At 34.5% G+C, this 23471-nt stretch overlaps 1 protein-coding gene and 1 long non-coding RNA gene across 5 annotated transcripts; both read left to right on the top strand.

The window, feature by feature from the left end:
• Positions 1 to 166: 166 nt before the first annotated feature.
• Positions 167 to 15842, top strand: LOC8261747 (sister chromatid cohesion protein PDS5 homolog A). 4 transcript variants are annotated; one of them, XM_015727915.2, is made up of 33 exons: positions 167 to 567; positions 2586 to 2789; positions 2902 to 3083; positions 3743 to 3869; positions 4009 to 4227; positions 4552 to 4768; positions 4845 to 4990; positions 5088 to 5233; positions 5420 to 5569; positions 5693 to 5741; positions 5827 to 6018; positions 7196 to 7378; positions 7698 to 7852; positions 7932 to 8058; positions 8162 to 8311; positions 8407 to 8466; positions 9174 to 9310; positions 9434 to 9551; positions 9671 to 9805; positions 9937 to 10133; positions 10275 to 10431; positions 10588 to 10740; positions 10984 to 11064; positions 11172 to 11771; positions 11878 to 11973; positions 12712 to 12791; positions 13282 to 13333; positions 13416 to 13502; positions 13614 to 13651; positions 13821 to 13883; positions 13965 to 14092; positions 14597 to 15219; positions 15326 to 15842. In XM_015727915.2, the coding sequence occupies exons 1-33, from the start codon at positions 475 to 477 to the stop codon at positions 15371 to 15373; spliced, it is 5193 nt and encodes a 1730-aa protein (XP_015583401.1). In that variant the 5' UTR covers positions 167 to 474; the 3' UTR covers positions 15374 to 15842. The 4 variants fall into 4 exon arrangements, with proteins under 4 accessions (XP_015583401.1, XP_015583403.1, XP_015583400.1 ...); XM_015727917.3 differs by having other exon boundaries at positions 169 to 567; positions 10588 to 10731; XM_015727914.3 differs by having other exon boundaries at positions 170 to 567; positions 11875 to 11973.
• A 3863-nt stretch (positions 15843 to 19705) lies between these two features.
• Positions 19706 to 21708, top strand: LOC107262394. The gene is made up of 3 exons (XR_001536255.2): positions 19706 to 20170; positions 20571 to 20635; positions 21455 to 21708. It is a non-coding gene; the product is annotated as an uncharacterized LOC107262394 (long non-coding RNA).
• The last annotated feature ends 1763 nt before the right edge of the window (positions 21709 to 23471 follow it).

Here is a 23471-nt window from a genome sequence, read left to right as displayed (position 1 = left end):
ATTTGTGTGTTACAACTTTTCCCTTGAGAAAAATAAAATTATGAGCTAACTCCGTAAATCAACTAAAATAAAGAGCAACAATCCATAGCTGAAAAAAAGAGAAAACAGAAAGACCCTCAAACTCCACGCGCGCACCCACTCACGCTCTCATAATCTCAGAAGTCAAAATAGGAAGGCATTTAAAGTGGATTTCACTCGCATTTGGAGTTCATTTCGCGGCGTTGTTCGAAAACCCAACCCACACCTGTTTTGTTCACACACATTACATTATATTATAAAAACTGAAAATTAAAATAAAATAAAATAAAAAAAAAAAACAAAAACAAAGACGAAACAAAACCCAGCTTCTTCTTCTATCTTACTACACTAGCTTTCGCTTTTAATTAACCTTATAGATACCCGGAAAGAAAAAAAAAAGAAGAAAAAAAAAAAATCCATGAGCGGATAAAGTAGCGAAGAGACGACGTCGGATTAATGGCACTAAAGCTTGAAGAACAGCTCAAGGAGGTGGGATCGAAGCTCGAGAACCCTCCTTCTACCAAAGATGCTCTTGTTAAGCTCTTAAAGGTACGCATTTTTTACTTCTTTGCTTCAAATTCTTAACCTTTCTTCTTGAATTTTCTTGCTTGCTTGTTTTTTGTCTGTGTTTTTGCTGTTGCTATAAGTTGAAGCTGAATTGTTAGTTTTTAAGCTTGAAAGGATGGAAATTTGATGTTTCGGTTTGGTTTTTAGGGTCAAAACATGATGTTTGGAGAAGCTAGTTGCTTTTTGGAGGTTATATTGTTTATAATTAATGAAATTTGATTAAATTAGGGTTTCTTTTGTAATACTTAATGTTCTTTCTAGGGTTTGTAGATAAAAGGGATAAATGGAACGGAGTCAAATGGATTTATGGAGTACAATTAGGTTAATTTTTGAAATCCTGTTAAGATAAACTAATACTCTGTCAAGATTCAAAATTTTGAAGTATTAGCTGCTTTCATTCATTTTTCTTTTTTCAAAGAAAAATACTTTCTTCTTTTGGGGTGGATTTGATGTTGGGGAAGGACATCCATAGTGGTGAACTTATACAATTTTAAAAGACATGAATTTTTACTACTTGTGTGTAGTTCTTAGGGTTCTAGGAGGCAATGTAGGGCTTTAAGTGAAAAGGTAGGGTTTCATTAGGCCTGGGATGGGGTGGCCTTGGAGGCGTTTAATGGTTTATATTGGGGGAAAAGTTCTGAAATAAAAGAAAATGGAGTTTAGAGACATTGAACTTATTTTTTACTGTACAATCACTTTATCTCTTTGTGGAGACCTATAATTAAACAGAATCTTCATTGCAATTACTCAATGTGATATTAGTAGATACTTTGTTAGCAACTGGGTGTAGAAAAATTTGACTGTTGTTGTTCATCACAGGTAAATATCATCCATGGCGACTCAGCTTAGCATTTAACTTTAAGCATAGTAGCATAAATCCAATTCTTGCATAAAATCACCAAATCTAAAATTTTGTTTGTATATTGAGGTCGGTTCTGCTTCTAGTTGTTCGCAGTTTAAAGGGTGATCTGCCAAAACATCTATCAATGGCCTGTAATCTAGAGTTAAAAAAAAAAAGTAAAGAAAAAGCACTTATTTTGTTTTTGGGGTCCAGTTTGCATGTCTTACAATAAAATAGCTTTCATAGACTGCCTCGTTAGAATTCAGGAAAGATTCTGCCTGGCTTGTGTTGTTGTTTAAATTTATTAAAAGATATCTATAAATTTTTACTAAAATTTGGAATCTATAAGTTTTGTATTTTTGTGCCACATATTGAGTATATACTAGTTGCTGCATTAAAAAAAAAAAATTAAGTGCTAAGTTTGAGGTATGTGAGTAAAATTTATTCTCAACCATTGTGTTAAAAGATTAGTATTTATTGGCTCGAAGCTGGTTGGTTCTCAAAGCAATGCATGTATACTTACTTTTATGAGTGAACAGTAACCATGGTCAAAGAGCCACCTAATGATTACATCTCCTTTCTTGTGCCTTATGCTATATTTCTTCCATGTGACTTAAATGGCTACATCTGTTGAAACTAAGTCTTTATGCATAGTGTCCCTCCCTCCTTTCATCTATTCCAACAAATTAATCTTGCTAAGCTGCATAAGATTTAGGCTACGTTTATTTTCACTCATATCTTTTTGCAACTGAAATAACCTGAATTTACCAGTTAAATGAACATTAGTTTTGTTTCTCTATGTCCCAAAGCTGCTGGGACTGAAACCAGGCTTCTTTTTTATTTTCACTCATCCCATCTTTAATATCTGATATTCATATTTTTGTCGTCTAGGACCATTTTTTCCTTTTTATTATTTTTATTTTTTTATCTTTAGGTAATTGTCTGTTGTGAATTTTTCTACATTTCGTGATTATGTGTCTTATTGGGTCTGTGGTCACGACACTGTTTTGCTGTACTCATTATCATAGGTGGGCTAAGAGTAATACTTCATGATAGTTGCAATATTGTTGATGCTTGTGCTTGAATTTCTAGAATTAAGGTGCAATATTGGGTATGTTGTTCTTGTTTATATACTTGCTAAATTTTTCTTTGCCTGCAGCAAGCTGCTGCATGTCTTCCTGAGATGGATCAATCGCCATCAGCTACAGTGTTGGAGTCAATGCAGCCATTTCTTAATGCAATTGTGAAACCAGAACTGCTGAAGCATCAAGATAGGGATGTTAAGCTTCTAGTTGCAACGTGTATTTGTGAGATAACCCGCATTACTGCACCTGAAGCTCCTTACAGTGACGATATTTTAAAGGTGCATATTTATATACGAGGCTCAACTGATTAATGGAGCTCATTTGATGTACTTTTATATGATATCAAATTTACTACTTTATTCTACCTGATTGGGCTATATCTTTCTGCAGGATATTTTTCACTTGATTGTAGGAACTTTTAGCGGGTTAAGTGATACTAGCGGTCCATCATTTGGTAGGAGAGTTGTTATTTTGGAGACTCTTGCCAAGTATAGGTCATGTGTTGTGATGTTGGATCTGGAATGTGATGATCTGGTGAATACAATGTTCAGTACATTTTTTACTGTTGCCAGGTTTGTTTTATATTGCAATTTACTTCTATGTTGTTGTTAACGTAATTGTAGCAATGGTACCTTACCCTCTTGTTTTTGCAACACCTATCTGAGCATCTCATGCTATTTTTGGTTCTCTTTCTAAGCTGTAAAATCTTTTGGTCTAGGCTTGGATAATTTTCTAAATGAGCCAAACTAAACCAACTGCAACAATGTTGAAATTTGGCTCATTTAAAAATCAAGTTGAACATTATCATTTATATTGTTATTGTCATTAAATTTCTGGAGGGTGTGTATATCAAATCATAATGTAATTGATTCACATATTTGTTATTTGGGTTGGCAGAGAGGATAGATCTAGATTGAAAACCCAAACAGTTATTAAATTGAACTCCATCTATCTCTTTTACTAAACACAGATATAGACACACACACACTCTCTCAGCATAGACATGCATGCACATGTCATGACTGGTTGGCTTTATGTTTGGTTTCCCTATTTCTAGTTATGCAATATATGGATTCTGAAAATTCCTTCATACAGCCACTTATAATTGGAAAACAAAAATACTAATACAGCTGTTTGTTTTATGTTATTTTTGTTTATGGTTTTTTTCCTGAATATACTAATTTCTTTTACAGCTTAATTACTATTAATTTAAAAATTTCCATTTGTGCAGTGATGATCACCAGGACAGTGTATTGTCATCAATGAAAACAATAATGGCTGTTCTCATAGAAGAAAGTGAGGATGTCCGGGAAGATCTTCTATTTATTGTTTTGTCTGTATTAGGTCGAGATAGAAGCGTAAGTACCTCTCTTTTTGTTATTCTATGCAATTTTTTGTTCTCTGTGTTTATTAGCACTTTCCCCCTGCTGTCTTGTTAATGTAGCTGTTATTGTATTGCTCTAGAAGTAGCTGATTTTGTGAACCCTAAAATTCCAGGATATTTCTTCAGCTGCACGGAGACTTGCCATGAATGTGATAGAGCAGGGTGCTGGAAAACTTGAACCTGGAATAAAACAGTTCCTTGTATCATCAATCTCAGGAGATAACAGGTCGGCTAATAGTCAAATTGACCATCATGAAGTCATATATGATGTCTACCGTTGCGCTCCTCAGATCTTATCAGGAGTCATACCATACCTCACAGGAGAACTATTGGTAATTGCAGATTCAATGTCCCACAGTTCTGTATTTGACTTTGCATCTAGCCAATATTAATCTGGTTCTTAGTCTCTTAAATATTTTGATATTTTCTGCCAAAATGAGTTTGTCAGCATCTCATGCGAGCATTAGTTTATTATGCCTTTTTTAGATTATAACATATGGATTAACATTTCAAATTTTTTTGGGCTTCATTCGCTGAAGTAGGATAATGTCATTTGCATACTTACTTTAGTCTTATGTGGTTCTTACTACTGTATAAGTTTATGATGTTGATGTACAATGAATTGTTTCTTAGAATATAAATTTTTCTAATTGCAGACAGATCAGCTGGATATTCGCTTAAAAGCTGTGCGGCTAGTTGGAGATCTGTTTTCTCTGCCGGGCTCTGCCATCCACGAAGCCTTTCAGCCAATCTTTTCTGAGTTTTTGAAAAGGTTGACTGATAGAGGAGTAGAGGTCCGAATGTCTGCTGTGGAACGTGTCAAAAGTTGTCTGCTGTCAAATCCTTATCGAGCTGAGGCTTCTCAAATCATCTGTAAGCATGTTGAATGATTTTTACAAATTTTTATATGTGATCTATCTTTGTCATGATCTAGTTTGTTGTTATCCAGCTGCCCTATGCGACCGATTATTGGACTATGACGAAAATGTCCGAAAACAAGTTGTTGATGTGATCTGTGACGTGGCATGTCATGCCCTGGATTCCATCCCAGTTGAAACTATAAAATTAGTTGTGGAACGCCTTCGAGACAAATCTGTATGTATGCTTTTTCTCTTAGTTGAAGTGTGGAAAATTGTTCCTTAGTTATCTGCTAGATGCCATACATAATTTTCAATGTATATCTTTTTTTTAGCTACTTGTTAAGAGATATACCATGGAGAGACTGGCAGAGGTATTCAGGATCTATTGTATAAAGTCTTCTGGAGGCTCAATCAGTGCAGGTGATTTTGATTGGATTCCTGGGAAGATTTTGAGATGTTTTTATGATAGAGATTTCAGGTAAGACATCTTGGTTTGCTAGCTGTTATTCATTTATTCTTTTCAAATGAAACTTACTGGCAGTATGTATCGGTGCATCAGCAGAATTGTTGAGATCAGTTAATACAAATTGGGCCCGAGAAAATATTTAATCTTTTCTCTACATATTGGTTGAACATGTTCCTAATATGTCAATCTGCTCTGCAGATCAGACACAATTGAATCTGTTCTCTGTGGGTCAATGTTCCCAATGGAGTTCTCAGTCAATGATAGAGTTAAACTTTGGGTCAGAGTGTTCTCTGTATTTGACAAAGTTGAGGTAAAAGCTCTCGAGAGGATACTGGAGCAGAAGCAAAGGTATATTGGAAATGATCAATTGACATCAGGCAACTGTTTCTGACAGTTGATCGCCCTCCTTTCAATTTTATATATTTGATGGATTATGCACTCATTTTCAGGGGTCTTCCTCTTGGTTTGCAGGTTACAACAAGAGATGCAGAGATATATATTCCTAAGGCAGATGCATCAGGTGGAGATGAAATTATTCGAATGAGGTAAAAAGAGTTGAGTTAAGGATATCAAAACTAAAATACATATTTCATGTCTGAATACAGGATGGAGATGCTCCTGAGATCCAAAAAAAAGTTCTGTTTTGTTTTCGGATCATGTCTCGCTCATTTGCTGAGCCTGCTAAGGCTGAGGAGAATTTTCTGATACTTGATCAGTTGAAAGATATCAATATCTGGAAGATATTAACAAATCTCCTTGACGCAAATACTAATTTCCATCAAGCTTGCACTAGTCGGGTAAGCGATAAGATTTTGAGTGGTGCAAATGTTTCTTTGAATACGTACATAGAAGTGTAGATGAAAACCTCATGCACAGTTTTGAATGATTCTTGTATTTGGGGTGTGAATATATTTTAGTTCTTGTATTTTGGGGTGTAAGTCTGAAAGTTATCTTATCATATTGGCAATGAGAATTGGATCTTATGGAATTGAAGGCCTAAATTTTCTGGACTGTGTTATTGTATGTTTCGCACCCAAGATGATCACGTCCATGTTGGCTCTCCTCAAATCCCTTACCCACTATAACTGCCATTATGATGGTTATATCTGGAGGAAGCACCACCCCGTCTTCTGTGATTTAGTATCACCTTTTTTTTATGCTAACACATCTAGGCTTTTCCCCTATTAATATGATCCATACTTCACCAGCAACCCATTATTGTTATCATAAAGGCATCATCTCTCATGATCATAGCTGCATTACTATTGTCGACATCAGCTGCACAATCCCTTATAGAACTATTAACATCAAACCATTACCTTGAGCAACTCATTGGTAATGCCTCAGATGGTTCAATTACTGCTACCCTCTCTATATCTCAATACTCTTTAAAAAATAGAGATAATGTTTCTACATTTCTTTTTCAATTAATTTATGTTTAAATTATTTAGGTAGTCTAGTTAAATTGGACTTGGTATACATTGTTTTTTTTTTATCCTTTCTTATATATTTATACCATAGGTAGCTATACATAAACATATACGTTAACAGTATCTAACAATTCTATGTTCTACAAGTTAATTATTGTAGACTACTGCAACTAGGTGGTTTGATCACTGTCCCAATAGATACAGCAGTTTGTCACTAGTATGTTTATAGGTGAATATGTATTTTTTTTTAACTCTGAATGAAATTGTGTTTCTTTGGTATTGACAAGAATCCAAAATCATTTATCAAATCCCATAGAAGGGAGAAAAGAGAATTGAAATGAGTATTTGCCTCAACTGAATGCTGTTGTCTTTATAGTGGGCCAAGGATATGCAGACATCATGAACTTAATTTGATGATTGAAAGACTGATTGAATTTTTAAATCAAGCTTGCTCATGCTTTTGTAGTGTGTTGGTGATGAAACTGCATACTGCATTTCCCTTTCATGGAAATTTTTTTCAACATAAAAATCTTTCTCTCTGCAGGAGGATTTGCTGAAAATACTTGGTGAGAAACACCGGCTTTATGACTTTCTAAGCAATTTCTCCGTGAAGTGCTCTTATTTACTTTTCAACAAGGAGCATGTGAAAGAAATTCTGGCAGAGGCTGCTACACATAAATCTACTGGAAATACACAATTAATTCAGTCTTGCATGGATATTCTGGTGGTAAGAACTTGTTGTCCTTACTCCCTGCATTTCATTTACGATGCAAATATTGATCAGTGACTATGCCCCATGTTGCCTGGTCTTTGATATATTCCTATGAGGTCGGTTTGTAATTGCATCATTTGTGTTGTGAACTTTTACTCTACTACTGTGTATGCATTCTTTTTTCACGCGTGTTTCATGTATTTATTATTTATTATTTTCTAAATGGAAGCTCTAGTATATGTTGTCACCATAAACTTGGACTATATGTAGTATTATCTGATTTTTTTCAATCTTTTCTTTAAATAATTGCAAATCCACGCCTGTAAATGTTCAGCTTCTTGCACGATTCAGTCCAATGCTACTTAGTGGGGCTGAAGAAGAATTAGTGAGTTTTCTGAAAGATGATAATGAGATAATAAAAGAAGGCGCTTTGCACATTTTGGCAAAAGCTGGTGGTACCATCCGAGAACAGCTTGCAGTGTCATCAAGGTGCAGCTCTTGATATTTTGACACTTTATAGTCAGTTCTTTGTAAACTTGCTCATACTCTTCTTATTGCTTGCCTGCAGTTCGATTGACCTTATATTAGAAAGGCTCTGCTTGGAAGGTAGTCGAAGACAGGCCAAATATGCTGTGCATGCCCTAGCAGCAATTACAAAGGACGATGGGCTAAAGTCCCTTTCTGTTTTGTATAAGGTTATTTTAGTCCTTGTATTTTATCCTTCTATGCATGATCATCATTGGAAATATTAAGTTTTGTGGCTTTGCAGATGCTTGATGTTTATTGCTTGATTTTCAGAGACTTGTAGACATGCTGGAGGAGAAGAGACATTTACCTGCTGTACTTCAATCTCTAGGATGCATAGCAGAGACTGCAATGGCAGTGTTTGAAACTAGAGAAGGTGAAATTGAAGAGTTCATAAAAAGCAAGATTCTTAAATCTAGCAGTGTATGCCTTCAAAGATCCTTTTCTGTTGTGTAAATACTTCCCATATATGACCTGATGAAGTTAGTTTAGTAAGTAACTCTGCTTCTTTGTTGCAGAAAGCAGAAGAAAGTACAAAAGCAAACTGGGATGGTAGAAGTGAACTATGTTTATTGAAGGTTGGTTATTAAGGGGAAGTCTGTTTATTCTTAATCGTATTAAGAATTAGTCTGTTTATTCTTAATTGTATTAAAACTTAGTGTGTTTATTCTTAATCATATTAAAACTTAGTCTGTTTATTCTTAATCGTATTAAATCTTAGACATGAAGTATCAATATTCTTTTTTGACACTGTACTCCTAGATCTTTTATATGCTGCATGATGTAGAGGATAAGGAAAGTGGCGTTAGCACTTAACTTTCTTTGGGAGATGGATGAGAAAAGGAGGAGAAGTTCCTACCTTAATTTTCCTTCAAAACCCTGACAATCCTTAGCCTCCAGTTGTGTAGGGGAGCTAAATTAAGTTGGGCTTTAATGAAATGTGTTAATTTATCTAATGTTTAACTGATTGCTGCCTTGTTTTCAATTTGAAAATCTGAGATACCCTTTCTCTAAAAAATAACAATTTTCTTTCTGAACTTCTCCTTCGAGGCTATAGTTGTCACGCCATAAAATTAGCATATTACGTTGCTTCTTTTCATTTTCTAACCAACCATGCAGTGTAAAGTGCCTTCTTTTGCATCCCTACCCTCTCTCACTAAGGCAAATTTATATAGGAGTACTAACACTTCACTATTCTTCTACCCATCTCTAGATGACTGTCCCTTCCTTTCCCTTTCACATTACCCAAACAGAAGTTAAACACTCTACTGATATTTACCTGCAGATATATGGGATTAAGACGCTGGTCAAGAGCTACTTGCCTGTTAAAGATGCACAACTTCGTCCTAATATTAAAGGCCTTCTGGATATATTAAGGAATGTGCTTCTGTTTGGAGAAATATCAGAAGATATAGAATCGAGGTCTTATGTTCATTGCTTTACTACTATCTTTTTTCTAATTTGTAAATTGCTTTTATTGCTATATTTTTGTATTGTTCTTTTATTGAGTTTGACATTTCACGTACAAGTTTGTCTTATCTACAGTTCAGTTGATAAGGCCCATATGAGGCTTGCTTCTGCAAAGGCAGTTCTCCGCCTATCAAAACACTGGGATCACAAAATTCCTATTGATGTCTTCCATTTAACTTTAAGGACACCAGAGGTGAAGTCCTTTAAAAATTGTCCTTAACCTAGTTTATACTTTTCTGGGACCATTAGCAAGTGAGTGTTTATTTTTGTTGTTAAGTAATCCTCTTCCAAAACTTTCTCTCCCTTTGGTAGATTGCTTTCCCCCAAGCTAGGAAACTATTCCTGAGCAAAGTTCATCAATATATAAAAGACCGGCTTTTGGATGTGAAGTATGCTTGTGCATTCTTATTTAATATAACTGCATTTAAGCTCCTCGACTTTGAAGAGGTATGTCCAGAAATGATTTCTTCAAACTTATTTATATCAATGGCTAAATCAAGTGCATATCATGCTTGCTCTGAAGGTGAAACTTACAGATTTCTTTTCTTGTGGAATTTGTATTTTGTTTCCAATGGCAGGAGAAACAGAATCTTGCTGATATTGTTCAAGTGCATTACCAAGCAAAGGCACGTCAACTCTCTGTACAAAGTGATGCAAATACCTCCGCAGCATATGCCGAAGACCTTCTGCCATATTTGGTCCATGCCCTTGCTCATCATTCATGTCCTAACATAGACGACTGCAAGGATGTTAAAGCATTTGAACCAGTTTATCGGTATAGCTAATTGCCCCTTTTAGGTGGTTTGGATTTGGTTTCTATGGTGTAGTTTCATTAGTTAAAGCTAATAAAATTGCATTGAGAAGAAAACAGAAATTAGCATAGGAAATAACACTGGTTCTATTGTGTATATTTTAGGCAATTGCACTTGATGCTTTCTGTTCTTGTGCATAAAGATGAAGATGTCAAGTCAGAATCTACCACAAATAAGGAGAAGGAGATAATATCTGCAATAGTTTCTATTTTTCAAAGTATCAAGTGTTCCGAAGACGTAGTTGATGCAGCAAAGTCGAAGGTTGTGAACAAGTCAACTTAGCATTTGTTCTTTTATTCAGACATAATTATGTGGAAGTTGAAGAGAACCATGCCAACAAAATAAGAAAAAAATCGACACACTTCTTAACGAAATGAATATCACCAAGCTTATGTCTGTATTGATTGTTATTCACAGAACTCACATGCAATATCTGAACTTGGGCTGTCAATCACCAAGCGGTTAGCTCAAAAGGAAGACATACAAATTTTGGCTTCATCAGCTCCCTTGCCTCCAATTCTTTACAAATCATATGAGAAGAAAGAAGGGGATGACTCTCTGGTATTTTTGGTTTGGCCTGAACTTCCTCTCTTCTATTAAATGTAAATGGTATCAAAATCATGGTGTAGAAATTCTCAAGTATCTGCTATAGATCTGGTAGACTGGCTAATTTTGTTATGGTGCTGTCTGTTTTTTATTTTCACATCATCTAGCTTTACTGTTACTGTTAGTCACATATCTTATAGTTTTGTATGTTGCCTATCTTTAGTTGAATATTGTGTATATTAGTGCTATTGCATGTGTTCTTGATAGGAAACTGGAGAAAAAACATGGCTGGGTGATGAGAATATCTTGACCCAATTGGAATCACTCAAGGTGGAAACTGATGGAAAAGTATGCGGACTCCTCCTGACTCATTTAGCAATGCAAAATTATTTTGTGATTATTGTGCCACTTGCATATTTCACTAACTTAATGAATCCTCTCCGGAATGACATCAGATTAGTTCAGATATTGGTGATGATGAGGTTCTGCAAGATATTGAAAAAGAAGCAAATGAGGTGCCTCTTGGGAAAATAATAAAGCAGATAAAATCACAGGGCACCAAGAGTGGGAAAGGTACAAAGAACAAGCTTTTATCAGCTAAAACCAAAAATGCTGGCAGTGATGTCGATATATTGAAGATGGTGAGGGAGATCAATTTGGATAATATGGAGCTACCTAGCAAGTTTGAGTCGAGCAATGGTCACAGACATTTTGCAAGTGAGAAAGCAGAGTCAGAACCAGAGGATCAAAAAGTTAAAAAAAGAAAGCCTACTGATGTAGAATCTGTTCCAGTACCTAAACGACGAAGATCATCTACTCATAGATTGTCCTCAAGCAGTTTAACAGCTCCTTTTAGTGCTTTAGCTGATGATTCAAGCCCTGATTCAAAGGGCAAAAAGGCTACCCCAACACGAACAGTGCAAAGCAACAAGTCTGACTTGTTGGCGTCGTGTATTGGAAAGAAGTTAGTTTTCACGTCAAAAATTAAAGGTAGAAGCTCTGATCTGGGTCACAATGGTAAAGATCTAACTGAAGAAAATGATGATAATTTAGAGGTATGCTATTCTATTCGTCTTTTGCTTAGAGGCAGTCATTCATTTATCACCTTGTGGTTGTTAATTGTCTGAATATTTCACCTCCTTATTACTTCTGCTGTAGAAGTCTACTATCTTAGGGGACACTGATAAGAATGACTTCAAGTTGTCAACTGGAAGCATGAAGAAGCGAAAAAGAAGAAGCATTTCTGGATTGGCAAAGGTTAACATCTTCACACGGTTTTTTAATTGACATTATCTGGCTTTCTCATTATATATGGCTGTGTATTTTTCCTGAGACCCCTTTTCATTTTTCATGCTACAACCACACAACTTTCTGATGTTATCTCGTGTGGACAATAACATACTTTTTACATTTGCATTCTGTTTATTTGTATACTTGAAGCGGTTTTGAAATTTGGATTAGTTTCTGGTTGCCAAAAACTATTTTACTTTGCAGCAAAATAACATGCAGTTGACGCTTTCTTCTTTTCTTTTTCACTTTCAAAAGAACAATAATTTAACTTTATTGTTTTGTGATTATATTGTTTAGTTCCAAATTTATTTCAACAGCCATGGCCCATTTGTTGTTTCTTGTTACTTTTCCTGATGACTATCTGCTTTTAGTATAATTCTGGTGAAACTTGTTTGAGTAGGCTGAATATATTGGGATTGCAATTAATAGTCCCTTATTTGTTTTGGAGGTAGTTGAGCTCTTATAACTGGTTTTGAACAGTCTTGAATGTTCCCAGCTATTTTTTTCTTTTTTCTTGTTTTATGGTGTAAATTAATCTCCTGTTCTACTTCATTCATAAGCGTGGTTATTTCAATGTCTTTTTGCCATATTTAATGTTTTCCTTTTCATTTTTTTATAGCTGTTTTTCTTCATTGATTACACACTGATGCTCTGCATAGTTGCCTTGCTAACATATGATTTTTCCTGCTTCATTTTCATTTCCAGTGCACAACCAAGAAAAGTGGAGTTGATATTGAAGAATTAATTGGTTATAAGATAAAAGTCTGGTGGCCCATGGATAAGCAGTGAGCATTCTCTTGATCTTCCCTCTTCTCTTCTTCGGCTCAAGCTTATGATGACAAAAACTTCGCTTTCCTTTCGCGCCTTTGTTTCTTTTGGTTATGCACTTCAGTTGATGTGCCAGTCTTTTTTATTTTTGATCTCTGCTTTGTGCTTATGAAACTGTACTCTTTCTTTGAATGGCTTAGAGCTTTGCTCCGTTCCTGTAGATCCTTTTAATTCAATTGCTCTTTGTCAAGGTGCTTAAATTTGCTAATATTTGTCTGTACAACTAAGAAGATGCTCAAATTCCAGATATATGTGGTGGGGTTGGTTTGATGTGGGTTTGTGCTGTTGCTAAGTTTAAATACTACTAAAGTTGTCTCCTCAAAAAAAAAAAGAAAAAAAACCTAAACTGTTGAAAACATTTACATTTGCTATTTTATTAACAAAAATCTTAAAGTTCATTTCTCCCCATTTAGAATAATTGCCTCATTATCTTTTTTCTGTTAACAGGTTTTATGAAGGCACAGTCAAGTCTTATGATCCTATCAAAAGGAAACATGTGGTATACTGCTCTTTTCTGTCTGTTTCTCTCTGTACTTGATTAGTGTTTTTCAATTTTGAGCAACTTTTGCTACATAGTGCAGATATTATATGATGATGGAGACATAGAAGTACTTCGTTTAGAAAAAGAACGCTGGGAGCTCGCTGACAATGGTCGCAAACCAATGAAGGTATAGTTTTTTTTTTTTTTCTGAAGTATTTTTCCGTTAAACAATTGAATACTTCATTTCTGTTTAAGCCAACCAGCAGTGACATTTCATTTTTCATTTTGCTCATTTCAGAAGTCTAAATCATTGAAGCATTCCCAGTCAACAAAAGCGTAAGTATTGCTTTCTAATGAAGAATTTAAATCATACTACTGAAATTGAAAATCTGCTGTGATGCTATGTTTCTCCATCGGATAATCTCTTTACTATGGTAGAATGGTTGCTATTTCTCTCTAAATTCCTTTAGTTCTTGCATAATTTTTTTTGTCCTACTGTTTGCAGATCACCTGCACCAAAAAATAGAAGTTCTGATAATTTGAGTCGGAGTAAGAAATCAGAAAAGATGTGAGTAGGAAACGTTTTCATCTACTTGTACCTGTGGTTCTCAATGACACTTTTGGTTGATCGTTCCTTTTTCCTCCCCAGTGTTAAAGGGAAAAGAACTCCTAAGAAAAACTTAAAACGCGGACAGAAAGAACTGGAGGATAAAGATGATTCCGATGTGTCAAATCCTGAAACTGCTGAGGATTTTAAAGGAGATGACAAAAAACTAGGTAAAGTGTCCTTTTAGTTCTGAAATTAGTATCAGATGTTACAAACTGTTAATATTTGAAGTTTCTGCTTTTTGTGCAATACTAAATAAATTTCACAGATTCTTATTTTCTTACTAAAGATCTAAATACAACTATACAAGACTTATCTGAGTTGATGTTGAAATTATATTTATCAATGTAAACCCCTACACCCACTATAAAGTGTAGTTTTGACCTTAGATCTTAGTGAAAATCTGGCTGTTAAATGGAGTGGAGAACAGAATCATATAGTCAGCATCAACATGTTTGGATAAAGGCTTAGTTGGGCGAATTATATCATTGAACTTGTGTTTGTTAGTTGTTATACATTCTGCTTCAAAAAGGAGCGCAAGATAGTGGTTGTTTCCTTTTCGTTTGGGATACAAGTTCTCGCATTTTGCTCTGGATGTTCAAACTCGCACATGCATCACATGAGCATAATTATGTTTTATTGTTGGTTCTTTGTACTGATCTCTCTATTTCCAGGTGATTCTCAAGAAGAAGATTCCGAGAGGGTTACAGAAAACGTGACAATTATGGATGATTCTGATAAGGAAGTAACATCAGCTTCTGGAGGAATACAATTAGGAGATGCACTGAACAACCAAAATCAATCAGAAGAATCTGATGGGGAAAAGAAATCCAATTCTGACGGCAGAGTTTTTGCAGATGCTGATACTAGATTGGAAGATGCTCAAAAAGATGATGCAGTGGAGAGATCTCATTTAGAAGAACGAGAAGAAGATGAATCAAATGAAGCCTTACGGGAGGAAGTTAATAAACACAAATCAGACTCTGAAGGGGATCAAGATGCAGAGGAAGTTTATGAAAAAGATAAATCAAACTCTGAAGGGCATCAAGATGCGGAGGAAGTTAATAGAGACAAATCTGACTCTCAAGGGGATCAAGATGCAGACGGAGTTGATAAAGACAAATCAGACTCTCCAGGGGATCAGGATGCGGAGGGGGTTGATAAAACCAAATCAGACTCTAAAGGGGATCAAGATGCAGACGCCAATGGGCCTACTCCTAAAAATTTGAAGAAACCTCGAACGAAATCAAATTCTTCCTATGCAGGCGATGCTGAATTATCGGATGATGAGCCTCTTGTACTTGCCTCTTACCTTGCACTTTGTTTATGTATTATGTATTATGTGTTGATGATCTGTGTTGAGGAAATATATCATATTTTGATTCTACTCTTACCAAATGCAGAGCCAATGGAAGCATAAAGTACGAAAATCAGCATCTAGGCGAGCATGATAAGCGGTTTAAGGCTGCAGACTGCTTACCATTCTAGAGGAAGAAGATGCAAAGCTGTTGTTCTTTTTCACATTCTAATCCTTTTTGTTTGTTGGTATAGCTGGCAGAGGGTGGAAGGAAGGAAAAAAGCCATTTAATGTTGTATACATGCTAATAAATATGGGAAGCAGTTGACGTGGGTCACTTATGAATGTAAAGTAACATTAGGGACTTCCATATGCTTACGTAGGAATGTTAATGTTAATCTCGGTATCATGTAATTGCCTCGGACTAGCGGTTGAAGAAACATTTGGTGTAGTGGTTCGTTTGTCGGGGATGTAGTTAGTGTAGTCCATCTTTCTAACCACCAAGGTTGATAAATAGATAGGTGACATGTACAGTTATAGCTGGGGAAAGTGTTGTATGTTTAGCATATTCATGTTTGATTTTTGACACTCATCATTGATAAAGATTGACTCTAGCTTGCTTATGTCTTTTTGTGTATTTTCTGCATTCTTCTTTCTCTCTCTGTTGGTGCAGACAATTTCACACCTTCCTCCACCTGAAGGCTGTCGAGGGCTTTTTAAAGCACTGAAATCTGCAACGCTGATGGCAGTTTTCTGGCCTCGTCAATGCGGATTTATTTCCCTCAAGCATATCTGAGTTTCATGTACCGAGTCCATCCTCTCTTTTTCTGGATTTGATGTGATCTGATTTTTATTTTAACATTTTGCTGTTGTTATGGGTTAATTTGGTCAGAATCAGATTGCTTTCAAGTTTGACAGTCAATTTTTGAGCCAAAGCTTTTTGGCAAGATTTCAGGTTTATAAAACACCTCAGCAATGTTAAATGACTGCCATTCATATATATAATATATATAAATACATTTCAAAAAGATATCTTGTCAGTGGATTTTCTTTTCCTTTAGTTGGTATTTTGGTAAGGTGGGAAGTCTACTAATTGGTTTAATGTACCTTTCTGGTTCTATCAAAGTAGGCGATCAGCATTAGAACTTGGAATAATTTGCCAAAAGAACATTGATTAATTATTGGTTTCAAACTTCCCTCGTGTTTTGTTTTAAACAAAGAAATGAAGATGCTAAATAAACTTGATATCTTTGACTAAATTGGAAAGAACTAACTGAAATCTTTGATTGAATTGACAAGAATTGTTAGGGTTAGATACTATTTAAGTTGAGGTTTAGTCTAATATGCAAGTTGCTCCATGTGAACGCATTTAGAACCACCTTTAGTTCTTGTACAATTAATTACTACGGATTAAATTGAAAATTGAAAATTAACAACTTAAATTTTAAACTTGTTATTCTGTATCAAATTCATCTTCAATTTATTTTTGAGATTTTTACATAAATGCCGCAAACACATTAAATATAAAAATACACTCCAACAAATTCTGACAACAAAACTGTCTTAAAACTGAATTTTTATTTACAAAAACACTTCATCTTGTTTTCTTTAAAAAAAATCAAGAAGAAAACACAAAGTTAAGTAAGTAAAAAATGGAAGATTCTAAGATTAAATACCAAAAACAAATTGTGGTGATTGATTAACACAAGAAACCGACCAATAGGGTTGATTTCAGAAGTGATTCAACATCAAAAACATCATTTTTAGCAAACAAATATTAAAAAAGATAAATTTTGAATTTTCTTTTAAATTCCAAATTCAACAATGTGAAATTAGCTTTTGTGAAATATTGTGCATTCGGTTGATTTTGAGATAACAAAGGTGAATAAATATAAATCTAAAAATTATTTTACTAATTTAAGCATTTAAATATGTGTTTTAAATATCAGATCTGAAAAAGAAAAAAAATTTCGATAAGATGAAGAAAGGTATTTATTGGATATACTTTAAAACCATATGTATATGTTCGATATACTCTTGACAGATACAAACTCTGAAATATATTAATTTTTATGAAATATTATTGTATTTTGTTTGATTTTGTGATATTAGTAATCAATCAATAATAAATAATTTAAGAAGTAATTTGTTGATTTAAGAATTTGGAGATATATTGAGAATATCATAGACTAATTGCTAGAAGGTGAAAAGGAAAAGTATATGTTGGGTATATATTGAAAAAAAATGTATACACCTAGTATACTTTTGGCATACACTAAAATAAAGTATTTAATTATGTTTATATTTAAATACTAGTGATATGAAATATCAATTTCTTTCAATATTAAAATTTAAATGAATAATTTGGTCAAGATTATAGTGTTTGCAACTATTTTAAAAATTTTAAAATAATGCTAAATATTTATAAAATAAAAAAATAATAGCAAAAGGTATATGTTTAATAAAAAAAAAAGTATATATTAAATATATATTAGGTATCTCAACCTTTTTCAAAATGAAATAAATACAAACTCAAAAAATTAGGTTCAATTTATCATCTTTTTAACCTAATGGATTACAGATTTCATGCTAAAGTCCAATTTTAGACCTAAATCTATGTGAGTTATTTTTAGTTAATAATCACCCATCAAGCAGTTATTTGTCACTACTTTACAAATTACATATGTACAAAACCAAAAAGCAAAAAGTAAGAAAATGACAAAATTACATCCTAAAACTAAAAAATAAGTATAAAAAGAAGGCTAGCTAAAAATGGTCAAAAACTATTGAAATTGCGCAAAATGGGCGAGTAAATTATGAACAACCGACGGTTGTACCTTAAGCCGATCGGCTCTGTGGCTCATTCGGGCTATAGATTCGATTCTCTAGTGATTTGTTTTCGAATTTTTCAGCAAAACTGAGTCCAATAATGCCCTAAACAACAATCATAATATAAAAGAGGACAAAAAAATCAATTAGAGAGGGGTCAAAATAGATGAAATAGACAAACAAACAATAGAATAAGGGATTTGGGTCTAAACATGAGAAAGCAGATATTTCAGATGATAGTTACTGTAACTTAAACAAAAGCAAGAACATATGTGAAATCCATTGAATTATCACGCCATATAAATAATAAAAAATATAAAAAATTTGATAAGCCCTAAACATACTAGATATTAAATAAAGATTGGCAGATTCATCAGCTCGTCCATAATTTATCATATTCTTGGCAAATTATATTTTAATAGAACAATGGTTTTAATTTATCATCTTTATGGCAAATCTTTTAAACAATCATCATAGCATGTAAATCTAAGCAATTAGTCTAAAAGTTTTTAGATTTAAAATCCTAAACAAGCATATTAATTCTAAGTAAGAATGATGTAATCATGGCAAAAGCATAAGATCCATTATGGCTCCTTTAGGCTACAAGTTCAATCCTTTGGTGATTTTTTTGGATTTTTTAGCAAAACTGAGTCTGATTACGCTCCAACCAATGATTATACATGTAAAAAAGGACAAAAATCAATTAGAGAGGGGTTAAAATAAATGAAATAGACAAACAAATGATAGAATAGTGGATTCAAGTTTAAACATGAGAAAGCGGATATTTCAGGCAATAGTTACTATAACTTTGTAATACTCAGAATTTTTCTCTTAATAATGATTATATTAATAATGATTAATAATGAGTTTTTATTTAAATTAATTTTATTTTATTTTATTTTTATTTGGTTTAGTTGGAATGAATTAAATGGAATTTTAATGCTAGATAAATAAGGAGTTATTTTCTATATCCTATTAGTTTGAATTTTTAAGAAATTAATTAAGGAAATTATTTGAGAAATAATTATATTTTGGTTATTCAAATTTTTTCCAAATATATATATAGTATATATATAAATAAAATTATATATATTGGAAAATCATGGAAGAATTTTGTAAAGGATGTTTCTTTAAAAGAATTTTTGGGAAAAATGGATATTTTAATTAGCTAGTGGTATTAAATTTTAAGTTGGAAAAAATTAATTAATTAAATTAATTGTGTTAAGACTAAATTGGAAATTTATTTTGGAATGAGGATTAAAAGAATATTTTTATTATTATGGGGGTTTAATAGAAATTTGTATGTTTGTTATTTTTGTAAATAAATGTGTCGGCAAGGGTATATATGTAATTATATATTTTTAATAATTCTAATTTAGCCCAAATTAATCAGTTAGAGGCTTAATTGAAAGGCTAAAGAAAAGTTTAGGAGTTAATTAGAAATTTTACAGGGTAAAATTGTTATAATTAAAAAAGTTGAGGGACCAAAAGGTAAGAAAGATAACTTTAGGGACTAAATATCGATATGGAGAAGAAGAAAAGAAAAGAAGAATCGGGGAGAGAGAAAGAAGTACGGGAAGAGGAAGAAGATGGTGTCCGTCGTCCGGTAGGTGGCCGATCGTCGGGGCGCTGATGCTATACTGGCGTACAACGCGAGGAGGAAGGCAGCTGAAACTTCCTTGCCGCCATGCGTGTGATTCCAGCGACGGTAGCCGCTGATTCTGGTGGCAATCTGCTCCTCTTGGCGAGAGCTTCCTTTTGGCGGCAGCGGCTACGTGAATGGTGGCCGGAGATGGAAGTTCGCGGTGGAGAGAGAAAGTAGGTGGCAGCCGCGTTTTCAGGCTTTTCCGGCGAGCTCCGGCGGATGATGGATGATCGGAGGACATATCCCGACTCTCCTCAGCTCAAGCTTCACAGTGGCACCGGTTTCGTGGCGACCGGACTTCGTTTGCAAATCAACGGTCGAGATCGTCCGCAAAGCTCTCCGGATGATTGGGGTCGGATCAGAAAATTGGAAGCAGGGATCATCATCAGTGCGTCGTTTTGAGTTCATTGGTGTGTTCGGATCGTCGATCGGACTCTGGCGGCTGGGGGAGAGTCGACCGAGCGATCAAGCATCTCGGTAATTTTCTCTGGCCCGTTGATTTTGGAATTCTTTGATTTAATAATGTGTCTATTGAATTGTGTTGTGTATTAGAAAATATTTGTGTGTTAAAATAATTGTTTGTCAGACTGCCTGCCATAGTCGTGATTCTGTGCTGTGTGGGGGAGTCGGGAAAAATAGTGAAGTCTTAGGGACCCGACTCCTGTTATATTAAATTGTTGAATATTTGTAGTGTTTTTCTGGCAGGTCCTAGACCCGTTTTACAGGGGTAAACGTTTGTGTTTTAGAGGAGGTTCTGCCGGATTCTCGGTAGAATTCTTCCGAGTCGAGATTCTTAGACAGTCAGTCCTAGGAATCTAGACCTAGGGTTAATGATCAATTGTTTCAGCACTATTGATTAATTATTTTCCGTGATTAGATGATCTGTCAGTTCGGCTCGCTCCACCTGAAGCACCAGAGCAGAGCTAAGAGGTCGCCAAAGCTGTGAGTTAAAGTCATATATTTGTTATGCACGTGTCATGCACAATTTTAAATAGTTATCGTGATTAATTGATTGCAAGTTTAATTATTTAATTATTATTCATATGTATTATGCTTTTTAATTACTATTTATGTATGTTCTCCCTTATCATTGCATGATGGCTCGGGATGGGACGACAGTAGAACATAAGAATTTGATGAGTGTTCCGGTATAAATCCGAGAGTGATGAAAATGGGTAAATAGGTAAATTTAAAAAGAAAAGATTAGGACTTGCCCTGGTCGAGCATCGCTCTCTAGGCTTAGTAGAATGTGTTTGCCGGAGTAAAGGTCCCTGGTCGAGTATTGCTCTCTGGGCGCTGGCTTATTTGGATACCTAAATGACCAGACTGGAGGTAAGGTCTCTGGTCGAGCTTCGCTCTCTGGGCGCCAGTCTTATTGGAATAAGAGAGCCGAAAGGCTAAGGCTGATAGCGAACATTAAGTGACCGAACTTGAGTTAAGGACCCTGGTCGAGCTTCGCTCTCTAGGCGCTAGTCTTGTTGGAATGAGATTAGTCGGGATGTTAGAGTTGAGGCTAGTCGAGATGTCAATATTGAGATTGGTCGAGATGTTAGTATTGGGATTAGGGTTCTACTGAAGTATTCCGTCCCGTTGTGTGTGAAAATTATTTTATTCAAGCATGACATGACAAGTTTATTTTTGTATGACTTAGTATTTATTTCAAATTAAATAAATGTATTATTAAAGTGATTGCAACTGTTTTTAGATATATGATTTTAACTCACTCTCGATACTGACAGTCTCAATTTTACTGTTTTTCAGATCCGTGACTGTTAGTCTTCCCGTGACCCTTATCTAGTATCCCGACTCCTTCATCATCGGGTGGTGTATTTGATTTGGTATGTTAATTTGTAAAATCTTAGATTCTCCACAGTTGAAATAGTAAATGTATCAGTTGTAATGCTTTGTAGTTTTGAGTCTAGCCTAATTCTTCTAGCAGACCGAATTAATTGTGTATATTTAATGGTTGCGAAATTGTGGAATCGATAATATTAAATAAGATGAGATTTATTTAAGTCAGTGAGTGTTAGGCTCACTACGGGATTCGGTGGTCTTACGCCTACCCATTCCCTAGTGCCAGTCACGGGCCCACAGATGGGGTTGTGACAAACTTAAACAGAAGTAAGAATAAATGTGAAATCCATTGAATTATCATTGCCATATAAATAATAAAAAATAAAAAGAATTTGATAAGCCTTAAACATACTATATATTAAATAAATATTAGCAAATTCATCAGTTTGCCCACAATTTATCATCTTTATGGTAAATCCTCTAAACAACCACTATAGCATGCAAATCTAAGTAACTAGTCTAAAAGTTATCAGATTTAAAATCCTAAACAGGCAGATTAATACTGTAATAAAATGAAGATAGGAGTTTGTTGCTAGATATTTGACCAAATAGAATCGTCTAGTCCCTATAGAACCTATCACTAAAATACCCCTAAAGGAGGATAAGGCTAAGAGAAGCAAAAAGGGTAGATGGAAAATAAAAACTATTTCCTTCCTCATATCTTTCTATCTTGACTAGTTAGTTCAACTTCTCATTCCGCTCTACTGTCACTAACCATAGATTCTTAATAAGTCTAGAATTGATTCTTCCTGGGTCGATGCTCAGAGGAGCGAAAAGGGTTTTCCATGAGATAAGAATGAAAACTATTCACCTAGCAACAGTCAAACAAGTAGGGAATACTGGAGTGAACCAGAAAATTTTGGTGACTTGATGATAGGGGAGCAGGGAACCGAAGCCCTGATGAACGGCGGTCGTTCACCCCACACGAGGTTTGTGAATAAGTGATTATCTGATAATAAGCAAGGAATATTCATCTTTCTACTAAACAGGGTATATTAAACTCATAATTCATTTAGATACTTTTATGAATGTCAACTAAGTATCATAAATAAATTGCTCTCGGCTCTTCAATCACTTGATAACCAGAGTTATTCTTTGATAGATTATCACTATGAGTCAGACTCAATAATCCTTAGCCTGAAAGATATGCGGCCATGAAATATGGATTAAGTAGAATAGAATTGACTGGGTGGTAGAGTCGTGGAAACATTTGTTTCTTCCATATTTGGGCAAAGAACAATATAAGTAGAAGAGCCTAGATTACAAATGAACAAATTCAAACTTAAAAAAAAAATCTTTTTGATTCTAGAAGAATGAGGGGGCAAAGGGATTGATCGAGAAAGATCTCTTATTCTTATTATAAGATCGTGATTGGATCCGCATATGTTTGGTAAAAAGAAGAATCTTCTCCTTTGAGAATAATAAAAAAAGGAAAGTGTTCAATTGGAACATGAATTCTAAGTAAGATTCATGTTATTATGGCAAAAGCATAAGCATCAGATCTATGTCCAGACAATCAAAATTAGAGGAACAGATCCTAAGCATTGCACTAAGAGTAAAAAGACAAAAAGGAAGAAAAAAAAGATGATGAGATTATTTGAATTTAGAAAACCTTCAAGTTATCACCGTATTGTGCAGATCTTTGAGTCTAAGAAGTATAGAAAGAGGGTGATCCAAAAAAATGGATAGGGATCTAAGGTGTTTAGTGGGTTAATGTTTGCATTTTGACATATCAGTATTTTCAACAAAACTTACCAGTCGGTCTCTTGCTAAAAATTGTCAACCCCTTGGTCTATGATTTTCTTTTCTATTTAGAAAGAAGGTAGGAAAAACCTTAGAGGCTAAGATAATAATCTCTTTAATTATCGATAATTCTAAAAAATTATAGATAATTAAGGAGATCTATTAAAATCCCTTTTCAATC

This window comes from Ricinus communis, chromosome 10 (genome assembly GCF_019578655.1).
Source record: "Ricinus communis isolate WT05 ecotype wild-type chromosome 10, ASM1957865v1, whole genome shotgun sequence".
Taxonomy (NCBI): domain Eukaryota; kingdom Viridiplantae; phylum Streptophyta; class Magnoliopsida; order Malpighiales; family Euphorbiaceae; genus Ricinus; species Ricinus communis.
This window is presented reverse-complemented; position numbering and strand designations above follow the sequence as displayed.

Bases quoted from the DNA above. Each gene is read 5' to 3' on its own strand.
- LOC8261747 (XM_015727914.3), top strand. From the start codon at position 475: ATGGCACTAAAGCTTGAAGAACAGCTCAAGGAGGTGGGATCGAAGCTC. The intron at 3,870-4,008 runs GTAAGTACCTCT...CTAAAATTCCAG, and splicing joins TATTAGGTCGAGATAGAAGC to GATATTTCTTCAGCTGCACG. The intron at 5,234-5,419 runs GTAAGACATCTT...TCTGCTCTGCAG, and splicing joins TTTTATGATAGAGATTTCAG to ATCAGACACAATTGAATCTG.